At 46.9% G+C, this 23,264-nt stretch overlaps 1 protein-coding gene across 1 annotated transcript in view; it reads right to left on the bottom strand.

Moving 5' to 3' along the window:
• Nucleotides 1–7,333: 7,333 nt before the first annotated feature.
• The window catches only part of PLCB3 (phospholipase C beta 3), a 106,329-nt gene continuing 90,398 nt past the window's right edge, over nucleotides 7,334–23,264 (bottom strand). Inside the window, exons 23-33 of the mRNA XM_073554602.1 lie at nucleotides 20,330–20,434; nucleotides 20,028–20,116; nucleotides 18,520–18,631; nucleotides 16,813–16,851; nucleotides 16,522–16,726; nucleotides 16,282–16,414; nucleotides 16,110–16,186; nucleotides 14,152–14,241; nucleotides 13,994–14,051; nucleotides 8,117–8,203; nucleotides 7,334–8,024 (exon numbers count right to left, since the gene is read on the bottom strand). Coding sequence (XP_073410703.1) covers nucleotides 7,794–8,024; nucleotides 8,117–8,203; nucleotides 13,994–14,051; nucleotides 14,152–14,241; nucleotides 16,110–16,186; nucleotides 16,282–16,414; nucleotides 16,522–16,726; nucleotides 16,813–16,851; nucleotides 18,520–18,631; nucleotides 20,028–20,116; nucleotides 20,330–20,434 — 1,226 coding nt within the window. The 3' untranslated portion in view covers nucleotides 7,334–7,793. The remainder of the gene's footprint in view (nucleotides 8,025–8,116; nucleotides 8,204–13,993; nucleotides 14,052–14,151; nucleotides 14,242–16,109; nucleotides 16,187–16,281; nucleotides 16,415–16,521; nucleotides 16,727–16,812; nucleotides 16,852–18,519; nucleotides 18,632–20,027; nucleotides 20,117–20,329; nucleotides 20,435–23,264) is intronic.

Genomic DNA, 23,264 nt, shown 5'->3' with positions numbered 1-23,264 from the left:
ATGCAGCGTGACCCGATCAAATCACAAAGATCATTTATCTCCGTGATAAATGAGCTGCCACTTGGTGCCGACACGGAGGGCACAGCTACATTTCCAAAACTATTTAGAAGATCCTACGAAGCAAAACCTCTGTGCACCAAATCTGTACAAATTGAGAATTCAGCGGGAGACAACCCGGCATCACATCGCTTTTTCTTGATGCAGCCATAATCATGGCCCTGAGCTGTCACCGACTGTCGCCCATGATTAAATGATGCGACCAGCAAAATTCTGCCACCCTGGACCAAAGATTGAATTAGGATTGTTTGGTGCGACACTACCGCAGCAAAAAAAAAAAAAAAAAGTGTTAGTATCAGTAGTAATTTTAGTATTAGTAGTAGCAGAATGCCTCAAAGTAGCTAAGTACCTGACCCTGCTCACCCCCTCTCTTCACAATGACTTCTGCACACGTGCATTAGAAGCTTTTAATACAAAAGCTGGTCCAAGCTTTGTGTCTAATTTACGTGTGTTGTTTTCTGAAAGAACAAGAACTTAGAGTCTAAAAAAGGCACTGTGACCATTTGCCAACAACTTGTATTCTTGAGTTGCAGTCTGCTAAAAACGAAATAAAACCTAGTGGGTAAATAATAATAATAATAATTATATATATATATTTTTTTTTTGTGAAAGGGTGGAGTAATTTAGAAAAAAAAAAAGTTTATTCCAAAAACAGCATCCTTTTTTCATGGGCCAGCCACTACCATTACATTCTTCTCTGGCCAATGGACGTGTCCATCCGACCATCAGAGGACTTAAAGGAGCAATCGGGGCAGAGTCAGCAGTCAATCAGCAATTCCAGTGCTCTTTTTAAAGGTTCCCTAGTTATAACAGGATTTTTGGGTTGCTTACCGTAAAATCTGTTTCTCAGAGCCTTCATTGGGGGACACAGAGACCATGGGTGTATGCTGCTGCCACTAGGAGGCTGACACTATGCACAAAAAAAGGTTAGCTCCTCCTCCGCAGTGTACACCCCACCGACCGGCAGGCGAATTCCTCAGTTAGTGAGAAAGCAGTAGGAGAAGTAACAGAATAGATTGAGAACAAACAACTCAACTGTAACCAACAAACAACATAAGAACAGGAGTTGTAGAACATGGGAGGGTGCTGTGTCCCCCAATGAAGGCTCCGAGAAACAGATTTTACGGTAAGCAACCCAAAAATCCTGTTTTCTCGTTCGCCTTATTGGGGGACACAGAGACCATGGGACGTCCCAAAGCAGTCCCTGGGGTGGGAAACAAACTTCCATCAGGCCAGTGGACTCACCACCGCAGCCTGCAGAATCCTTCTACCTAGGCTGGCGTCCGCCGAAGCGTAGGTGTGGACTCTGTAGAATTTCACAAACGTGTGAACCGAAGACCACGTTGCAGCTTTGCAAAGCTGCAGCGCAGAAGCTCTGTGGTGCACCGCCCAGGAGGCACCCACCGCCCGGGTAGAGTGCGCTCTGATCCCTGGAGGAGCCACTCGATGTTTGACCCGGTATGCCTCCAAAATTGCCGATCTGATCCAACGAGCAATAGTGGCCTTTGAGGCTGGGTGCCCTTTTCTCGCCCCATCAGGAATGATGAATAGAGAGTCCGACTTTCGCAAGGAAGTCGTCCTAGCTAGATAGACTCTCAATGCCCTGACTAAGTCCAGCTTGTTCAAGGACCTCTCCCGAGGATGAGCTGGACTCGGACAGAAGGATGGCAGAACAATGTCCTCGTTGAGGTGAAACGAGGATACCACCTTCGGAAGAAAAGAGGGCGGAGGCCGCAGAACTAAATTGTCCTGATGAAGCACCAAAAAGGGAGAGCGGCAAGAAAGAGCCGCCAATTCCGACACCCGCCGGATGGAAGTAATGGCCACCAGAAAGGCCACTTTCCAAGAGAGGAAAGAAAGGGGAACGTCCCTGAGCGGTTCAAAAGGAGAACCTTGCAGAACCTCAAGGACCAGGTTAAGGTCCCAAGGATCCACGGGAGCACGGTACGGAGGAACCGTGTGGGCCACCCCCTGAAGAAAGGTTTTGACCTGGGGCCGGGAGGCCAGCGTCCTCTGAAATAAAACGGACAGAGCCAAAACTTGACCCTTCAAAGAACTGAGGGCAAGCCCCGCATCCAGCCCTGCCTGAAGGAACGCCAGAACAGAAGGGAGTGAAAAAATCATGGGCGCGACGTCATTGGTTTCACACCAGGAGAAATAGACTTTCCAAGTACGATAATAGATCTAGGAAGAAGGCGGCTTTCTGGCACGGATCATGGTATGAATTACTCGATCGGAGAATCCTGCCCGTTTCAAAACCTCGGTCTCAACAGCCACGCCGTTAAATTGAGCGACCGAGAATTGGGGTGGCAAATGGGGCCTTGAGACAGCAGATCTGCCCTGTCGGGAAGCTGCCAGGGGGCGTCCGCGAGAAGGTTGACAATGTCCGCGAACCAAGACCTTCTGGGCCAATTTGGGGCAATGAGGATGACTGGGATCCCTTCTGCTTTGCCACCGCCAGAGGATCCCAGGACCTGGAGACAAACTGAGGGACTTTTCTGTTGAGGCGAGACGCCAGGTCTATGTCCGGGGTTCCCCACCGACGGCAGAGCAGGTGAAACACCTCCGGATGTAGGGACCATTCTCCCGCTGAGAGACCCTCGCGGCTGAGAAAATCGGCGGCCCAGTTGTCCACGCCGGGAATATGAACTGCGGAAATCGTAGGATCAGATATCTCTGCCCATTGAAGAATTCTGGACACCTCAGCCAGGGCCGAGACACTCCGTGTCCCTCCCTGGCGGTTGATATATGCCACCGCTGTGGCATTGTCTGTCTGAATCCTGATCGGCTCGTATCTCTAGGACATTTATTGGCAGAGCTGATTCCTGAGCCGACCATCGACCCTGAACAGTGTGATTGCGGAACACTGCCCCCCAGCCGAGGAGGCTGGCGTCCGTCGTGACAATCTGCCAGTGGACGGGAAGAAAGGATCGACCCAAGAGAATGAGGGGAGACGTCAACCACCAGTTGAGAGACTGCTTGATCCGGCATGAAAGACGAAAAGGACGATCCAGAGATAGAGCCGACCTGTTCCACCTGAACAGAATGGCCTGCTGAAGGGGTCTGGCGTGAAATTGGGCAAAGGGAACTGCCTCTATCGCCGCCACCATCTTCCCCAGGACCCTCATGGCTGTCTGGAGGGACGGAGATCGCGCGAACTGCAATGATCGCACACCCTGCTGCAGGGAAAGAATCTTCTCTTGTGGGAGAAAGACCCTTGACCGACAAGTGTCGAACAGAAGGCCCAGAAACACAAGGCGTTGAGTCGGGACCAGACAGGATTTTTTCCTGTTGACGATCCACCCAAGACTGGACAGGGTGGCTAGAACGATCGTCAAACTTAGGTGGGCCTGTTGAAAGGAGGGAGCTTTGATCAGAATGTCGTCGAGGTACGGAAAAAGAACGAGACCTCTGATCCTCAACAGGGCCATCAACGCAGCCATAATCTTCTTGAAGACTCTGGGAGCGGTGGCGAGCCCGAAAGGCAGCGCGACAAACTGGTAATGTTCGTGGCGAACCGCAAACCGCAGGAACTTCTGATGTCCGGGAAATATGGGCACATGTAGATAGGCATCCTGAATGTCTATCGACACAGGAATTCCTGCTCCTCCATGGAAGCGATGACCGAGCGAGCCGACTCCATCCTGAAATGTCGAAGGCGGACTCTCTTGTTGAGTAGCTTGAGATCTAAGATGGGTCGGACTGCCCCGTTCTTTTTTGGCACCACAAACAGGTTCGAATAAAACCCTGTGAATCGTTCGGATTCGGGAACGGGCACAATTACCCCGGAACTGAGAAGAGAGGCGATGGCCGAAACAAATCCCGGGATTAAGGCCGGATCTCTTTGCGGATGGGATTGGAAGAAACTATCCCGTGGCAGAGAAAGGAACTCGATCTTGTATCCTGTCGACACAACGTCCCTGACCCAAGCGTCCTCCACTGAGGCGAGCCAGACGTCGCTGAAGAAAAGGAGTCGACCTCCCAACTGAAAAGGACCCCTTGGAGACCGACGATAGTCATGCAGAAGTAGACCGTCCAGATCTAGATCTGGATGATCGGCCCTGGGAAGAGTGCGACCGCCATGACGGAGTGGGTCTGAAAGAAACCTTCTTCCTTTCCTGGCGAGCTTGTGGTCTTTGCTGGTTGGAAGGGTTTTCCGCCGCATTGAAACGGCGGAAAGTCCGAAAGGGACGAAACTGACGCCTTGGAGGAGGTCTGCGAGGCTTGGATTGAGGGAGAAGAGAACTCGTCCCCGCGGTAGCGTCCTTAATAATCTGGTCCAATTGGGACCCAAAGAGGCGCACTCCCTGAAAAGGCATATTAGTCAGAGACTATTTAGAGGACAAGTCCGCCTGCCAGGCCTTGAGCCAAATTGTACGTCGGATCGCCACGACGTTGCTTGACGCCTGAACCGCGCAGGAGGCGGCATCCAGGGAAGCAGAAAGCAGATAATCCCCCGCATGGGAAATCTGATTGGCGAGATCGGCCAGGTGCTCGGGTTGAGCTTTATCCAAGATGCCCTGACGAAGATCCTCTGCCCAAGTAGCTACGGCCTTTGCTGCCCAAGATGAAGCAAAGACTGGACATACCGCTTCAAAGGCAGACTTTGCTAGAGATTCTATGATCCTGTCGTTAGAATCTTTCAGAGACGCCACACCCGACAACGGGAGAACCGTGTTGGTAGAAAGTCTGGACACGGGAGGGTCCACTGAGGGAGAAGCGGACCAGTTATCCAAGAGCTCTTTAGCAAACGGATAGAGCACGCCGAGACGCTTTCCTCTTTGAAAGCGTCTGGTCGGATCATGCCTCTCCTTGGTAAAAATCTTTCCAAACTCTGAATGGAAGGGAAACACCCTGGATGGTGTTTCCGCCCGTCTGAACGAAACCTCCTGATCTGAGAATTTCGCAGGGGCGTCAGTGATGTCGAAGGTATGGTGAATCGCGGCAATGAGGTTCTGCACCGTAACCATCATGCTCGCATCCTGGTCCGAATCCAGCTCTAAAACCCCTTCAGATTCCGAAAGCGCTTCGCCTGACTCGGGAGACGAGGCCCGAGAGGGAGACTGCTGGGGACCGTGGGGTGAGGTAGGACGAGGAGAGGACTCCGCCTGGAGATCCTGCCTGGGCCTCTTGCGACTGACGCTGGCTGGCTCAGATGGGACGTCCTGAGACGTGCTGGGTCCCGCCGAAGCTCCCAAGGGCAACTTATCCAGAACGGCTACTAGGGACTGAGACACCTTGGTGAGGTCTGCCACCGACTGTGATAGAGAGGAGGCCCAGCCCGGCATGGGGGGCTCACTCACCACTGGAGCTATGGATGGCTCCTGAGCGGCGTCGGGCTGAATTGGATTGCTACAGTCCAGGCAGAGGGGAGTGGACTGACCTGAGGGAAGTTTGCGATTGCAGGACGAGCAGGCAAAGAACTTCACTAGCGTGCTAGGGGGAGCCGCAGAGCGGGTACGATCAGACTTAGCGTTAGACATAGTGAAAAATGAGGCAGTGCCGGCCGGTTGGGGGACAGAAGGCAGAGAAGGGTGTCAGTCTGCAAATGCAGAGCTACTCACGGTCCGGTGTCCCCAGAAGGTGACGCTGTCTGATCTGTCTGCAGGATGCGCCAGGCCAAACCGGCTGAAACAGAACCAAGTGGATGATATTCGGCAGGGAATGAGGTCCGGCTGGCAGGCTGAAAAGATGGCGACCCCCGGAGGAAAGAGCACGCTCCCAGAGAAGGAAGAAGGGCGGAGCTCGCCGCAGAGATCCCCTCAGCACCGCCCGCCGACCAATGGCAGACAGGTGCAAGGAAAGGTGGCTGGGAGGGCCTAAGACGGGCGGGAGAAAAGCCCGCTTAGAAGAAAGGGGCAGGGGGCGTGGCCGCGACGCAGAGGGAGACCCGAAAGAAGCCGGGGCCTAAATTAATAGCGCCGGCCGCCTGTCAGCAGGGGGTCGGCGCGGAAGCACGCCGCAACACCGACCCACGTCCCTGCCCAGAGCTACCCGACTCCTGCGCCACCCCTGCCGAGATGTAAAAAGGGAGGGGGAGAAGCGCAGAACGAGGCCCGTGAAAACCCGGGGCCTGCATGGATGCGGAGACCGTGGGGGATGCGGGGTGCGCATGGACCCTAACGTGGTCCCCCTGGCGACCGCTCCAAGAGAAAACGCCGGGGGACCGCCTAGACTGAGGGGGCCTTACAATAAAGGTACCTGAAAATCCCACGCTGTCTGTCTCTATGAAATCCGCGCCTCATCCAAACTTCAGGCTCTGGTAGGCGAGAGGGTGGGAGGCGGTGGGGCAAGGACCGTCAGTGCGGCTGGCACCTACTTGTGCGAGGCTCCTGGTCCTGCTCCGGAGACCTATGAGGATACGGGGTGGCAGTACACGCCGTACTCATAGTCTCTTTGTGGGAGTACGGATGTGACTGTTCACTCCGTATCCCTCCGGAACCTGTAAAGAAACGACGCACACTGAGGTAGATATGGGTCTAATAAAAGACCCGTGTCCACCTCCTACTGACACTAAGCTAAACTGAGGAATTCGCCTGCCGGTCGGTGGGGTGTACACTGCGGAGGAGGAGCTAACCTTTTTTTGTGCATAGTGTCAGCCTCCTAGTGGCAGCAGCATACACCCATGGTCTCTGTGTCCCCCAATAAGGCGAACGAGAAACCTCTGTTAGTTGTAGGGTCCCTTGATATGGCCGCACGGTGGCTCAGTGGTTAGCACTGTTGCTTTGCAGCGCTGGGGTCCTGTGTTCAAATCCCACCAAATCTTCAAGGAGTTTGTATGTTCTCCCCATGTTTGCGTGGGTTTCCTCCAGGTTGTCCATGTATATTGTGAGCCCCAATGGGGACAATGATGATAATGCTTATAAAAGCGCCAGAGAACAAGATGGTGCTATATAAGTGAGTAAAATAAATACATCTGTTGTGCTTTGTATTGGATTGATACTTCTAGTTCTCATTTGACTACTCTTCTGGATTAACCTTGCTCTGCCTTTCCTTGTTCTAGATTCTAACAAACTGCCTTTTGAACTCCGATTCTGACATTTTCTAGTCATTCTATGGTTTTGACCCCGGTTGCTTTCGGGTTACTCTTTTCAGCTCCGGCTAGTTAGCGTATAACCTGCAGATTTAATCTGGTTGCCCATGCAGCACAGTCCAGATCCCAATATGGAGGTTAGAGGGTTTAAATCCAGGATGGCTTGTGCCAAATCCAATTGCCTTTTGAACGCTTCCAGATCCAGTGTGACAGAGCTGATTAGCAGCACAAGAGGAACACAGATTGATTTATGATCATTTTAATAAAGAAATAAAATGTGTGTAAAAAATACATAAAATGGCATAAGACTGTGCCGAACTCGCGCGCTCTATACATCATACAGCACAAGCACACACGGTGTCGCACACACTCACACATAGTAATGCACAAGCAGTGTCATTCACGCATCATCTGCTGCTGATAAAATCTGTGACTATATAATAAATTCTTTCCAGGAGAATTATGGCCATCATTCATATTGTAAAGGTGGACTTCTGAATTTATCCATAGATGTCTTCTTGTGTTTTATACGGGTCTATTGATGTCTGTTTGGTCTCCATTCATAGCGTTGTCGTCATAAAATCTGAGAATACTCCATCAGTGAATAGAAATTCTTTTTTTTTTTTAAAAAAAAAAAGGGGTGATCATCTGTATGCATATATATAATATATAAAAGTTCTTTAAAGTTCTAGACTTCTGGGGGTCAGAGTCGGGTAGCTTCATCTTCTGAGTCCTCGGGGGTTGGTAAACAATCTTCTTCAAGAAGTTCCGACCCCCAGGCCCTTGTGATAGAAGGAGGGGTACTCTGTGTGGATGAAGGGGGTTCGGAGCCGCTTCCACCCTTGCTGCCTCCTTCTTCTTGCAGGTATCTTCGCACTTCTTGAGGTAGCTGACGTAACTCCGCTTGGCATTCTTCTTCCAACTGTGCCATCAACTAGAAGAAAGGCAGACAAAGGATTAGAAGAACGGGGACGGATAGAGGAGGGGACGCAGCCTGCCTGCTGTTCTGTATGGCCCGGGACTGACCTTTGGTTCCTCATCCTTTATCCTCTGCAGCGTTTCTTGGTGAGCAGCAAGCAACTTTTCTAGACGCTTGTTTTGTGCTTCTTCTAACTGCAAGAAAAAAACGGACATTTGTAAAGACGGCTGGCAGCAAAGAAGTCTGATCTAACAAACATTTGTACACAGTGTTACATGGCACCGCTGTACTGAATGGATACTGCCAGTCGGAAAATATTCCCTTATTGCAGTAACACACTTGCTATTAGCCGGCTCCTATTAATCTTGGCTGGAATCAATTCCTGAACTGTTATAACACACATTTGTGATCCTCCGCTAACGGCAAGTAAGATGTTCTCAGGTCTCGGCACAAGTGTTTGGGATGAGGGTAACAGCGCCACTTTCCCAGATATTAACACTTAACACTATATGGACAAAACTATTGGGATACACGACTTAACAGGTGAAATTAGGTTTTTCATTCTGTCCCATTGCCCCCGGTGTATAACATCCGGCCACATTGCCCCGTGTATAACATCCGGCCACACTGCCCCCCGGTGTATAACATCCGGCCACACTGCCCCCCGATGTATAACATCCGGCCACACTGCCCCCCGATGTATAACATCCGGCCACACTGCCCCCCGATGTATAACATCCGGCCACACTGCCACCGATGTATAACATCCGGCCACACTGCCACCGATGTATAACATCTGGCCACATTGCCCTCGGTGTATAACATCCCGCCACACTGCCCCCGGTATATAACATCCCGCCACACTGCCCCCGGTATATAACATCCGGCCACAGTGCCCCCGGTGTATAACATCTGGCCACATTGCCCCCGGTGTATAACATCCGGCCACACTGCCCCCGATGTATAACATCTGGCCACATTGCCCTCGGTGTATAACATCCGGCCACACTGCCCCCGATGTATAACATCTGGCCACATTGCCCTCGGTGTATAACATCCCGCCACACTGCCCCCGGTGTATAACATCCGGCCACATTGCCCCCGGTGTATAACATCCGGCCACATTGCCCCCGGTGTATAACATCTCAACATATTGTCCCCACTATATGGAATCCGGCCACATTGCTCCCCGGTGTATAACATCTGGCCACATTGCCCCCGGTGTATAACATCCGGCCACATTGCCCCCGGTGTATAACATCCGGCCACATTGCCCCCGGTGTATAACATCTGGCCACATTGCCCCCGGTGTATAACATCCGGCCACATTGCCCCCGGTGTATAACATCCGGCCACATTGCCCCCGGTGTATAACATCCCAACATATTGTCCCCACTATATGGAATCCGGCCACATTGCCCTCGGTGTATAACATCTGGCCACATTGCCCCCGGTGTATAACATCCGGCCACATTGCCCCCGGTGTATAACATCCGGCCACATTGCCCCCGGTGTATAACATCTCAACATATTGTCCCCACTATATGGAATCCGGCCACATTGCTCCCCGGTGTATAACATCTGGCCACATTGCCCCCGGTGTATAACATCCGGCCACATTGCCCCCGGTGTATAACATCCGGCCACATTGCCCCCGGTGTATAACATCCCAACATATTGTCCCCACTATATGGAATCCGGCCACATTGCCCTCGGTGTAAAACATCCGGCCACATTGCCCCCGGTGTATAACATCCGGCCACATTGCCCTTGGTATATAACATCCCAACATATTGTCCCCACTATATGGCATCCGGCCACATTGCTTCCCGGTGTACAATATCTGGCCCCCCGCCATGCGGTCTCCCTTCACTAACATGTGACAGAATGGCTGATGGTAAAGAGCTCACTGATATCTGAGCCGTCCAGTGCGGAGCCACCGATGTAACAAGTCCGTTCATGACATTTCTTCCTTCTCAAATATTCCACCATTGCCTGTGAGTGATATTACTGAGAAGTGCAACTCGGCCATGATGTGAAGATCAGTTACAGAGCGGGGTCACCAAGTGCTGAGGAGCAGAGGGCAGAAGAGTCACTAATGTTCTGCTTACTCCATAACTGCGGAATCCAAACCTCCTCTGCTATTATCGGCACAAACACTGCGCCACCGGAAGCGTCCCAATACCTGTGTCCTTATAATGTAGTTTTACAACAGTCATCATGTTCAGATGAAATCAGTGTAATTTCCCAACAACTATCTAATGTGTATAGCCAGTGAAAACTTCCCGCACATAGGAAACGCTAATGCACAGCTTTTTTATAGTAGTCATCGCTTCCCTCCATGCTCCCGGTCACATAGAAGCTGTGCAGACGCAGGCTGTAGTTGAGCACTGAACAAGCCATGACAGTGCGTAATGTGTACTGTCATGTGTCATGGAGCAGCGGCAGATCGCTGATTGACATTTGTCAATACACATTATAAGTATCATAGTCCATTTCTTCCCCCCTCTGCCTGTTCAGCACCTGCACAGCTTCTTTGTGACATATCCGGGAGCATGGAGGAAAGTTATGATTGCTAAAGAAAAGCTTCGCAATAGTAGCAGGCATAGCTCAAAGGAGGCGGAAGGTGGAAGGGTGGTGGGTGGCGAGGGAAAGGCAAAGCACAAACGCGTGTTTGGTCCCCGGACAGGCTTGCATGAAAGAGTAATGAGCAAAACCAGCCCCCTGATCGGTGTCTGGAGGGAAGGAGCTGTTATCATGGGGCTGGCTTGCATTAGTATCCAGACCACATCCCTTGATTTACCATTCCAGAAGGGGGAACGGAAGGGTCACGCAGCATCTCCGACACAGTAATTACTTCTGAATAGCAACTACCTGACCATTGAAAAGTCACCATGGACTTTGCAGTTGTTGAAGTTTTGTCTATGTATATATAGTTGTTTTTTTTAATCTCCCCAGCGTAACCTGTTAAACAAAACACTCAATTATTTGGCCTAATGCACACTACATATCATTTTTTATCTCTCTGTTGCCAGGCAGCTAGGAATCCCTTACCATATATTTTCATGCCTTGTAATGATATGATTTCTAAATATGTCTAAGAAAGCTGCCCAGTAGTTCCCACTCCAATTAACAAATGCAGATAAGCAGCAAGTAATGATAGCAATTTTAACTGATTTGAGCTTGAGAGGCGTCCATTATTAATACCGCTGCAAAAGTCAGCAACATAGTAAAAGTGTGCACACTCAAAGATTCTTAATAAATATAATTCTGGATTAATTATTCAACGGCTCATATACAAAAAAATCAATCCTTAAAAGATACTTTATTAACCAATCATTAAAAAGTTTTCAAAACTTCAAAAAACAGGCAAACAAAAATAGGCTTATTGCTGATTTTCAAAATCCAGCCACAAACACTAGAGTCGTTCCAATGTCAGGTAGAGGGTCACAAACCTATTTGTCCCTATAGGGCCCTATATCTCTCTCCTACCTGACAGCGGAGGTTGGCACCCTCTTGATACGCAAATGGCGCCCCCGCTCCTCGGCGGCTCTCCCTAATCACCCTGTTGACTCCTATCTAAATGACATCAGCTTGGAGTACAACAGATGGCCGGGGACAAAAATATAATAGATAATAACCCCATGCCACAAACCACCAAGACAAAAATATAAGGAATAGTAACTGGAAAAAACTCTAATTTTTGGCAGATTTGTAAACATTTGCTTTGGGAGGAAAAGGGGTCTAAGTAACCCTATTTAGGTGTCTCCCTGCCTGACAGCGGAGCTTTTACACCCTACGTTACTCTGGTGCCCCCGCTCCACGTGGGCTGACCCTTACTGACCCCTACACTTCTCACCCAGAAAGAGGAAAGAGGGTGTCAGAACATATGGCCAAGGGAGACAGGGGTAATAACTTAGAATTATCCCTGAAAAAATCCCCCCCAAAGACAAAAAATGTTTTAATAATAATAATAAAAAAAAAAAAAAAAAAAAATGTATCTGCAAACTGATGTATACAGTGTATGGGATAATAGTGCATTAGCAAAGGCAGTTGCAAGTAAAGGGGGTAAGATATCAATCAGAACAGATACACAATCATTTAAATGTTCTTAAGCAGCATTAATGTACATTTCTCACATCACAAAACGCTGCTATTGCCTCTAATCCCCAACAATACATTTTTCATATTGCATCATGCCCAAAACAATGAGCCATTGATCGCTCAGGCTCAAAATTGCACTGTCCCAGTTTTTTTTTTTATTATTATTATTAAAACATTTTTTGTCTTTGGGGGGGATTTTTTCAGGGATAATTCTAATTTATTACCCCTGTCTCCCTTGGCCATATGTTCTGACACCCTCTTTCCTCTTTCTGGGTGAGAAGTGTAGGGGTCAGTAAGGGTCAGCCCACGTGGAGCGGGGGCACCAGAGTAACGTAGGGTGTAAAAGCTCCGCTGTCAGGCAGGGAGACACCTAAATAGGGTTATTTAGACCCCTTTTCCTCCCAAAGCAAATGTTTACAAATCTGCCAAAAATTAGAGTTTTTTCCAGTTACTATTCCTTATATTTTTGTCTTGGTGGTTTGTGGCATGGGGTTATTATCTATTATATTTTTGTCCCCGGCCATCTGTTGTACTCCAAGCTGATGTCATTTAGATAGGAGTCAACAGGGTGATTAGGGAGAGCCGCCGAGGAGCGGGGGCGCCATTTGCGTATCAAGAGGGTGCCAACCTCCGCTGTCAGGTAGGAGAGAGATATAGGGCCCTATAGGGACAAATAGGTTTGTGACCCTCTACCTGACATTGGAACGACTCTAGTGTTTGTGGCTGGATTTTGAAAATAAGCAATAAGCCTATTTTTGTTGCCTGTTTTTTGAAGTTTTGAAAACTTTTTAATGATTGGTTAATAAAGTATCTTTTAAGGATTGATTTTTTTGTATATGAGCAGTGTGCACACTCAAAGACCAGACCGAAATTCAGCATCTGTCCCTAGTCCTGAATTACGGTGTCACTTTATCTTTGGAGCTAGAGGAGTAATTAATAGTGATGAGCAAAAGTGCTGGGATAAGATGTTCTCTAATCATACTCAGGTGCTAATCGAGTGCCTTCGGTGTGCTCTAATACCATGTTCGAGTCCCCACAGCTGTTCAAGAGCCGCAACACATGTTAGGTATTGCCCAACAGCCAGAACACATGTAGGGATTGCCCAACAGCCTGAACACATGTAGGGATTGCCTAACAGCCTGAACACATGTAGGGATTGCCTAACAGCCTGAACACATGTAGGGATTGCCTAACAGCCTGAACACATGTAGGGATTGCCTAACAGCCTGAACACATGTAGGGATTGCCTAACAGCCTGAACACATGTAGGGATTGCCTAACAGACTGAACACATGTAGGGATTGCTTAACAGCCGGAACACATGTAGGGATTGCCTAACAGCCTGAACACATGTAGGGATTGCCTAACAGACTGAACACATGTAGGGATTGCCTAACAGACTGAACACATGTAGGGATTGCCTAACAGCCTGTATACATGTAGGGATTGCCTAACAGACTGAACACATGTAGGGATTGCCTAACAGCCTGAACACATGTAGGGATTGCCTAACAGACTGAACACATGTAGGGATTGCTTAACAGCCGGAACACATGTAGGGATTGCCTAACAGCCTGAACACATGTAGGGATTGCCTAACAGACTGAACACATGTAGGGATTGCCTAACAGACTGAACACATGTAGGGATTGCCTAACAGCCTGTATACATGTAGGGATTGCTTAACAGCCGGAACACATGTAGGGATTGCCCAACAGCCTGAACACATGTAGGGATTGCCTAACAGCCTGAACACATGTAGGGATTGCCTAACAGCCTGAACACATGTAAGGATTGCCTAACAGCCGGAACATATGGAGGGATTGCCTAACAGCCGGAATACATGTAGGGATTGCCTAACAAGCGCCATGGTCACTTACACTGCGTATGAAATTCACCGACTCATTGATGTGACGTCTGTTGATCTCTGTCATTTCTCTGCAAGAAAAATAGGATGTGATAAATGTGGGGGAGATGTAATAAGGAATGTAGAATAGACATAAGACAGGAGGATTTGCACCGACAGGAGCTTACTGACCCTTCTTTCTTGTGCCGATCTTGCGTCTTCACCTTCGTAATGCTGTTATGCCTCTTTCTGTCCAGGATCTTTTGCAGTTCCTTCTTCTCTCTATAAGGAGATATATAGATAGATATAATTTAGATGCCGCCTTATTGATTTTTGTTGCCCGTGTCGGAGGCCATCTCTAACATCAGCCCACTTCTCTCTCTCTCGATGGTCACCGCCTTGCACTATTTTAATCTCCAGTTGGTAGGCGTTGTTGACCCTTTGGGTGGCCTGGTATATCTTTTTTGGGATCTTGATTTTAGTTGATGTATCGGAGACGCGATTTTGCGGCACTTACTAATATATAAGAATTTCAAGATCATCTGCAGCTGCTTGTTTAGTGCATGAAATCTGGAGAAAAATACTGAGCCTTGGGAAGGCTCTGGTTGGGGGAAGTCCAGATTGAAAACATATTGGATATAAAAGTTACCCAAAAGCATAATAATGTCAAAATTTCCTACATTTAGAGATAAAAAGTCCACGCAACGCGTTTCAGAACCTAGTCATTAATTGCAATATATACACTTGGATGGCAGGAAAGGTGTAACGTGCAGTGATCCCTGACCTCACTGGAAACTTTGCTTATTAGGCATACACAAAACATGAAATCCGGAAACCCCCCCGGGGGGGCCATTGTCAAACTCCTACTTGGCTCATAGAAAATCCCCTGGCTAATTCGGATTAAATCTTCACCATTTTTGTTTCAACAGGTTTAAAATTCCAGGTACATCGAAGTGTGGCATCAGAACATGAACCAACGCGGTTCGGACATGGTCTACCATGATTAAGGACAGAGCCATCGCTGAAACGTCTTGTTTAATGCAGTCTTCACGAACAGCTTGGCGATCCTGGCTGTTAATGGAGGGGTTTGCCACCAGATCTGTCCATCATACTCTTCCACAGTTGATGAACACTGAAAGTCCATGCTGAGTTTTTTTTCCCCCCCCAATTGGAGAAGGCCGATGGATAGGTCTGGTCCATTAGAGGTCGTTTTGTATTCTGTAAAGACATCTGCTCTAAGAAGAAGGTAGACATTCACAATTTTGGAAATAGATGCTCAACCTGTAAGGGGTCATTTTGATGGGCGAATATAGGGTCAAACTGCTTGATGGGGCAGCACACTGACCCAACCACAAACTGTGTTCTACTGTACATGAGCTGTTTTCTCCATAGAGACCAAAGGTCGATGTGTCAAAAAACCCCAAAACAAAGGATGTACTACTCCGGTCCGTGTTATGGACCAAATCAATGCACATCAATAGCAAGCAGCTCATGTCCCTTCCGCTATACAGACAAGCATATGGAGCGTCGTTTCGAAGAAGCTCGGAGCTCTAGGAGTGGTGCGGGGATTCCAGGAATGATGGATTTGTTGGTTTGTAGACCATGTGTCCTCCTGATGAAGTATTGCTATGGGTCATCACACGTGTTCGAGCATATGGAGCCAGGGGAACATGACTGGATTGAGTTTTGATATCCCTGTGTGAACCCCGGCCTACTAGTGCCACAAAATCTTGTTTTCAATACATTTGATCAAATAAAGAGAACTCCTTTAAAGAGCCGTCCACCTCAAAACACCTCTTCTATTATACAGTGTCTGACCACCTTTAGCTAAAAGAGTGGGGTCCTCAAATTGAACGTACCCCAATAATAAGTGATCAAAACCAGCTGACAGCACTGAATGGCTGCTCGTGTACGAGACAGCAACGGGTGCCGTGTAATTCTTTATTTCTCTGCAAGAAAATTGAGCATTTACACAGTGGTTGCCCTGAAAATGTGGGTAGGGGTTCCCAGCTACATGAGCTCCTGTGATAAGAAACTGTTGATGTAAAAAGAGTTTCTCCAAACTAGATGATCCTCCGAGGTGCTTCCATGATCTATTCTCAAATTTACGAATCTCTCGGTTCATTCCCAGGGACAACAGCAGCACTCACTTCTCACTAATTTCTTTTAACTTCTTGAGCTGGATGGTATGAGAGCCTTGGGCGACATCTTGTAGCTTCTGCACAGCCTGCAAGTAGGGAGTAAAGAAAAGATTATTTTAGAGCCCTATGCCGAGTGTCTCGGTGACATTGGGGTATTTTTGGGGGAGAGAGAACGCCGCACCTGTTGAAGGTGGATGTGTTTGATTTTCCTTCCCTGCTCGTGCTGGAGTTCTCGGAGCTCCACAAGGCGTCTCTGCTGCTCTCCTTGTAGATCCATCAGCTTCTTCTGCTGCTCCTCCTGCTCCGGCAAGGAACTTAAAAGGGAACACGCAATTAATGAAGTCGGATTGGCACATATAATTGCTCCAAGAAATGACTGTGCTACCTTCTTCAAGAAGAATGCATGCTCATCCCCACTTACTCTTGTCCCGATTTAGGGCTCTTCCCAAACTTCTTCTTGCGAATACTTTGGAGCTGAATGAACCTGCTGTTCTGCTCCTTGCGGAGGGAGGACACCTTGCGTAGGTGTTTCCGGTGCATGTGACGCAATTCTTGGTACTGTCGACAGAGCAGCTTCACAAAGCTTTTCTGTAACTTCAGCTCTTCTAAGGATGGAGCTTTCACATCTAAGAGCAAATGCCAACTTCCGTAACTTATAAAGTCTTCCTCATATGAGAGCAGAAGCAAGAAATTACTGCGCGTCGTCCATTACCTGCTAGTATACTTGCAATCAGGTCATCTCGTTGCTGAGCTGAAGGGAAAAAAAGAGATTTATTGTAATCATGTCAATGAAACAAAGAGGGGTGAGCCAAACTGAAGCGGCGGTGCCGGAGCTGTAGGTGGCACATTGAGGGACCTTTCATAATCAAAGTATATTAGTAAGTTGTATGAATTTAATTTTGGAAACACATATAGGGCAACTCTTAAGGTGCATTTAGATGTGCCGATTTCAGGCCGTCCATGCACCTCAATGAGTACAGATTGACTACATAACACTAGCGACAGAATGATCCCTAACACGATAGTTCTGTCCCCATACAGAATCCTATAATATCATTTTTGCTGGAATAAACTATCTGATCATCCTTTGATAAATGAGTGGACAATCAGGAAAGAGTGTTCATATGAAACGTTTGTTCGCCAATTATCTACTCGTCAAGGGGCACTGTAATTCTTCTGCATACCCAATTTCAAAAGGACCTGTCACCAGGTCAAAAGTGGACAGTCTTTGCTTTGATTTTATTCCCGCTGTTCCTTTGAGAGTTTAGTTTTAAAATCTGTCGGACAGTTGTAGAAATGTTCTTTTTTTATTTTTACTTAGTGATTCTTTTTGATGGAGTTTACCAAGAGGAGTATCTCACGGGATCCTCATGGGCGTGTGCTGCTCGGCATTATTACCCTGTGAGCCACGCCCTCTTTATAAACACTGTCAAAATAAAAAGGCCAATATCTCTGGAACCGTATGGCACATTTAAACAGTACCAAAAATGTAATACTCAGGGGAACAGCGGGAATAAAAGAGCAAAAACTGGCTGTATAATTAAATTGTACATATTATTTCCTTATTCCTTGCATCATCTCAAGCTACCAAAAATATAAGGGTCAAACAGGGGCACCTGACTTTTGGCATGATGCTCTTTTACCCCTCTTTTCCACACCCTTTTAAAAACTCTGTTTTTGACTCTGGTGCTTTTGCAGACACTCATGATCTTTTAGGCCTTTTTTAGACATCTAATGTTTCTATAAAATCAGCAAATGCTTTTTTTTCCAACTAACTCTGCACATGTCATAGATGAACTATTGAAGTTTTTTTTTTTTTATCTGAAGTTAACGTCTAGGAGGACATCCGGGGGCAATCGCGGAGGCCAAACCAATGACCATCCTCATAATACAACCAGTAGCTTGTATCTAATATGTATACGAATCAATATATCTGCGCCATGTGAATTTATAGAAGAAACAAGACTTTTTACCGAGATGATTGTCTAATATTCACCGACTGTTACGAATGATGAAATAATTTAATGCTCATCTTGCTGTCCCTCGCAGATGCCAGTAGACATAAGGCAGCTGCGGGTCTAGCTGTCAGCAGTAATCGCCCCGGATTTCTCCAGTAACACACTGTACTGCACGCGTTTCGCTCAGCAGAATGTATTAATTCCTATTAAGTAGCGCAGCGGACACATAGATCTGCCACCACTTATCTCATTGAATCAACTTACAAAACATTTAACATGGCTCATTTGTTCTCCCTGACGGGATTTGGTTGCCCCCAAGCAGATTATACTTGTTATTTCCAGCTGAAAACGAATAAATTGGGTGTCATTAATGCCCATGCCTATGGGGGGACAATCATTATAAATAACAGAAGATACAGACATGGCGCAACAGTCTCTCAACTCCCATGTATAATGCATACCAGGGGGTGGTACTGGCGTGATGGAGGGCTTCTTGTCACACGGGCTCCTGTTGGAACAATCGTACGTTGTGTTTGGCTTTTTTCTATCTTGCGGTTTTTCAGTGTTGTTGAGCTGCGATTGAATGGAAAAAGGACAAACGTTGGTCAACGCCGGCACAGCTTACGCATCGCAGCTCACTGGCAGGTACGGTAAGGTCGGAGTATGTAAGACAATCATTGCAGATTTTGACCGATCCAATCCCCCAGACTTAAAAGGAATTGTCCGGTGAAAACAATGTATCTGTACGCCAGATAGGTGATAACTTGTTGACCAGTGGGGGTACGGCCACTAGGAAGCACACTGATCGGCACATCAGGATATTTTTATCCCTATCAGAATGGAGCGCAAGCTCGACCACTGCTCCAGTCAATTCCCTATGGGGCTACCGAGTACTGTGCTCCATTTTTTCCGGCAGCCCCATAGGGAATAAATGGCATCCAAATTTCGGGGACCCACATCAAGCAGCAGAATGGGGCACTTTTAGCCCCTACAGACTGCGCAAGCGCGACGATCCCTCCTCCATCAATTCCCTGTGGGCTTGCACTTATTTTTATTTCCTGGCAGTCTCAGAGAGTGAATAGAACAAGATGGACCTGTTGCACCATTTTGTAATGGAGATAAAAGTGTCTCGTTGGGGATAACTAACGTCACCCCTTAAGACCATTCATATGCCTCTCACCGAGTCAAATCAGATCTCATGCTTTGCACTGAAGAGAGGCAACACCTCAAAAACACGTGTCTGCAAACTAAGCTTCTGGTTTGGCTTTTATCCCAAATTATTTGGCAGGGCTCGTTAAAGGAAAACCAAAAAACTGAGCGGGACTAAAAGCTGGTATATTTACAAAGTGTAAGAGCACGTTCACATTGTGGCCGTTTCACAGACAAAATCCAAGAGAAAAAAACAAAAATGTGCATATACCCTGCAGCAAGTAAATAGTAACAGTACATGTAAATAACACAGCATACTTATTTGATGCTATTTTGATCATAAAGCTATATAAGCCATCCCACCGTGACAAGGTGTACCTATTGAGACTGTCCTGACGGGTACACCTTGACATGGTGGGATGGCTTATATAGTTTTTTGATCAAAATAGAGTTAACAAAGTACTCTAATTTATTTACATGTGCTATTACTATAAGGTATATGCTCATTTTTACTTTTTTCTTGGGTGAAGCATAGGTCGATGTTAACTTTTAGGATTGCTACTTAAAATAGGTGGCGCTAGAGTTCAAGTCCTCTTCCTCTCTAAAGAGACAACTTGCATCATTGGGAATAAAAATGCCTCCGTCTGCTTCTCAGTGCAGGTCCCAGCAGTCAAACCATCACCAATCAGCAAGTTATCACTTATCTAGCGGACAGGCAATAACTTTTTTTTTATGCTGGTTGACCCCATTAATGCACTTGTAATCAATCATTATTTCTTCCTAATACCCCCTCACATGTGAATCTCTCTGTGCACCGTACCTCGCTTTCTCCAATCAGAGCCACAAGCTTCTTTGCCCTCTCATCCAGGCTGACATGTTGGATGGGGTTAATCAGCGCTCTGATGTACTCTAGGGCGGACAAAGTTAGCAGTCAGCATTACATGGCATAGAAATTAACAATCAATTAAAAACCATCAGCAAACAACAGGTTAAAAGGAAACCTAATTACAAATGCGGTGACAAAAAGGTAAAAGGACGATGATCCCCCCCCCCAAGAATGGTAAATTAGGAACAATAAGAGACATATTACAAGAATCGCAAAAGGAATCCGTCATCACCGACCTTGGTGGTCATCCGGGATGTAGTCATTGGCTTCAGTGTATGCGAGAAGAGCCGGGAGACACAGAGGCTGATTAATCTCATTCCTGAGACAGATGTAGTGATAACCTGGTACGAAAAGGAAGGATCGATCACACGATTATCCATATCTCGGTGAGAACACCGGCTAAGCTTCAGGGTCCTTTCCAAACATGAGCGCTGATCGAGAACGCAATGAGGTCCAGACGTTCAAAAGACAAACAAGAATTTAACTTAATATTATTATTTTAATCACAATATATATTTTGTTTTTCCTCCTGTCTGTAGATGTCAGTTTACTTGAGATATATTGTGTTCAGGCCACTGTAAAAAAACACGATCCGTGACCATCCAGCAGATCTTCGCCGATGATGACGATGGTTGAGAACGTGTAAAAAGCCTCATTATACCATCTCCCTTTATGTTTTGCTCCATACTAATTCATACAGCTTTGACTAAGACCAGCTTATTTTGGGGTGAACTGTCTGGAAACTTTTTTGCCTTTTATACACAGTGATGGAAAAGTAGAAACAGGCAACACAAAACAGATGTCAGGATGAAAAGTTTGGTGCCCGTGAAGAATATTGGGGCATAAAAAACATTGAACAACTAGGAAAAATAAACCAGGACTTGGAACAACGTGCTCTGGACACCGGACAAGTCAAGAAGAAGCCACGACAGCCATGTTTAGGGTAAACCAAAGGCCGAATTTCACCAGAAGGACTAACTCTAAATCACGTTGGTAGAAATGGTATGGTGTAGGGTTGCATTTTGGCAAAACAGGAATTGGGCAGCTCCCCAACCATTACATAAACCCCAGGAGGTGGTCGAGGCTCTGGCAAATCAAAAAACTCATCTTCTAATGTATGAGAACCATTAATATACCAGTAAACCCATCAATCAATAGCTTGGGAAAAAAAAATAAATGGAAGGTTCTTAATCCATAAACTCTAAAACGCCCCATACACAAGTCAGATAAAAGTGGTCCGAACTTGCCAAACTGGCAGGACTAGCTCAACATCGGATATGTACGGGGCCCCCCGAAAGATGATGTCAGGGAAGAGAAAGAGCCAGAAAATGAGATTAAAACCTCCGATTGCTTATTTGCAGGGGAGAGGAGTCTCTGCTAGAGATGTCTGATAGCAGCTTTCTCCCTTCTCTTCATAAAGCTGAATGTTCATGTGTGTACAGGGGGGGCCGGGATCTGCTGGCCGACTGGACAGCCAACGTATGTGTGGAGCCTGAATAAGCTGCAAAGAAGTACAATCCATTGAGGAGTTAAAAAAAAAAAATTCCAGCTAAAAATGTCCCAATGCCGTCACTCACAATTCACCCTGTGCAGACGTGGGATTCCTGTAGGTTAGAGACTGAAGTTTACAAAGACTAAGTCTGAAGAGTTCACACTTTTATAGTCGTTTCCTCTAGAATCTGTCACTTCTTGCGTCTCGTCTTATTACGCAAATACTGACGGCCCCATCCTTATCCCCTCCAGTAAGGAGAAATAAAACAGGACAATGGCCGACTATAGTGCAGTCCCTCAACATCGAACATAAATCTGCGATAATAGATAAAGAGAAATCTTATTCATTGTACTTACAAAACAGCAGGTAAAATTAAGCATAAAATCAGTCCAAGGGATTATATTTGGCCAAATCTCACCATGCAGACCCTGTGCTACTGATTGTATGGGGTCAGATCTGATCCTGTAGTCTTTGTTTTACTGATTGTATGGGCCCAGATCTCGCCATACAGACTCTGTGCTACTGATTGTATGGGGACAGATATCACCATACAGACTCTGTGCTACTGATTGTATGGGGACAGATATCACCATGCAGACCCTGTGCTACTGATTGTATGGGGTCAGATCTGATCCTGTAGTCTTTGTTCTACTGATTGTATGGGCCCAGATCTCGCCATACAGACTCTGTGCTACTGATTGTATGGGCCCAGATCTCACCATACAGACTCTGTGCTACTGATTGTATGGGGACAGATCTCATCCTATACTCTGTGCTACTGATTGTATGGGGTCAGATCTCACCATGCAGACTCTGTGCTACCGATTGTATGGAGTCAGATCTGATCCTGTAGTCTTTGTTCTACTGATTGTATGGGCCCAGATCTCGACATACAGACTCTGTGCTACTGATTGTATGGGGACAGATCTCATCCTGTAGACTCTGTACTACTGATTGTATGGAGTCAGATCTCATCCTGTAGACTTTGTGCTACTGATTGTATGGGGTCAGATCTCATTCTGTAGACTTTGTGCTACTGATTGTATGGAGTCAGATCTGATCCTGTAGACTCTGTGCTACTGATTGTATGGAGTCAGATCTCATCCTGTAGACTTTGTGCTACTGATTGTATGGAGTCAGATCTCATCCTGTAGACTTTGTGCTACTGATTGTATGGGGTCAGATCTTATCCTGTAGACTTTGTGCTACTGATTGTATGGGGTCAGATCTCATCCTGTAGACTTTGTGCTACTGATTGTATGGGGTCAGCTCTCATCCTGTAGACTCTGTGCTACTGATTGTATGGGGTCAGATCTCATCCTGTAGACTCCATGCTACTGATTGTATGGGGTCAGCTCTCATCCTGTAGACTCTGTACTACTGATTGTATGGTCACAGCTCTCATCCTGTAGACTTTGTGCTACTGATTGTATGGGGTCAGATCTCATCCTGTAGACTTTGTGCTACTGATTGTATGGGGTCAGATCTCATCCTGTAGACTCTGTACTACTGATTGTATGGTGTCAGATCTCATCCTGTAGACTCTGTGCTACTGATTGTATGGAGTCAGATCTCATCCTGTAGACTTTGTGCTACTGATTGTATGGGGTCAGCTCTCATCCTGTAGACTCTGTGCTACTGATTGTATGGGGTCAGATCTCATCCTGTAGACTCCATGC

Source organism: Dendrobates tinctorius, unplaced genomic scaffold (assembly GCF_039654945.1).
Source record: "Dendrobates tinctorius isolate UK_male_01 unplaced genomic scaffold, ASM3965494v1 ptg000211l, whole genome shotgun sequence".
In the NCBI taxonomy this organism is placed as follows: Eukaryota; Metazoa; Chordata; class Amphibia; order Anura; family Dendrobatidae; genus Dendrobates; species Dendrobates tinctorius.
Note: the sequence above shows the minus strand (reverse complement) of the source record. Positions and strands in the feature narration are given on the sequence as shown.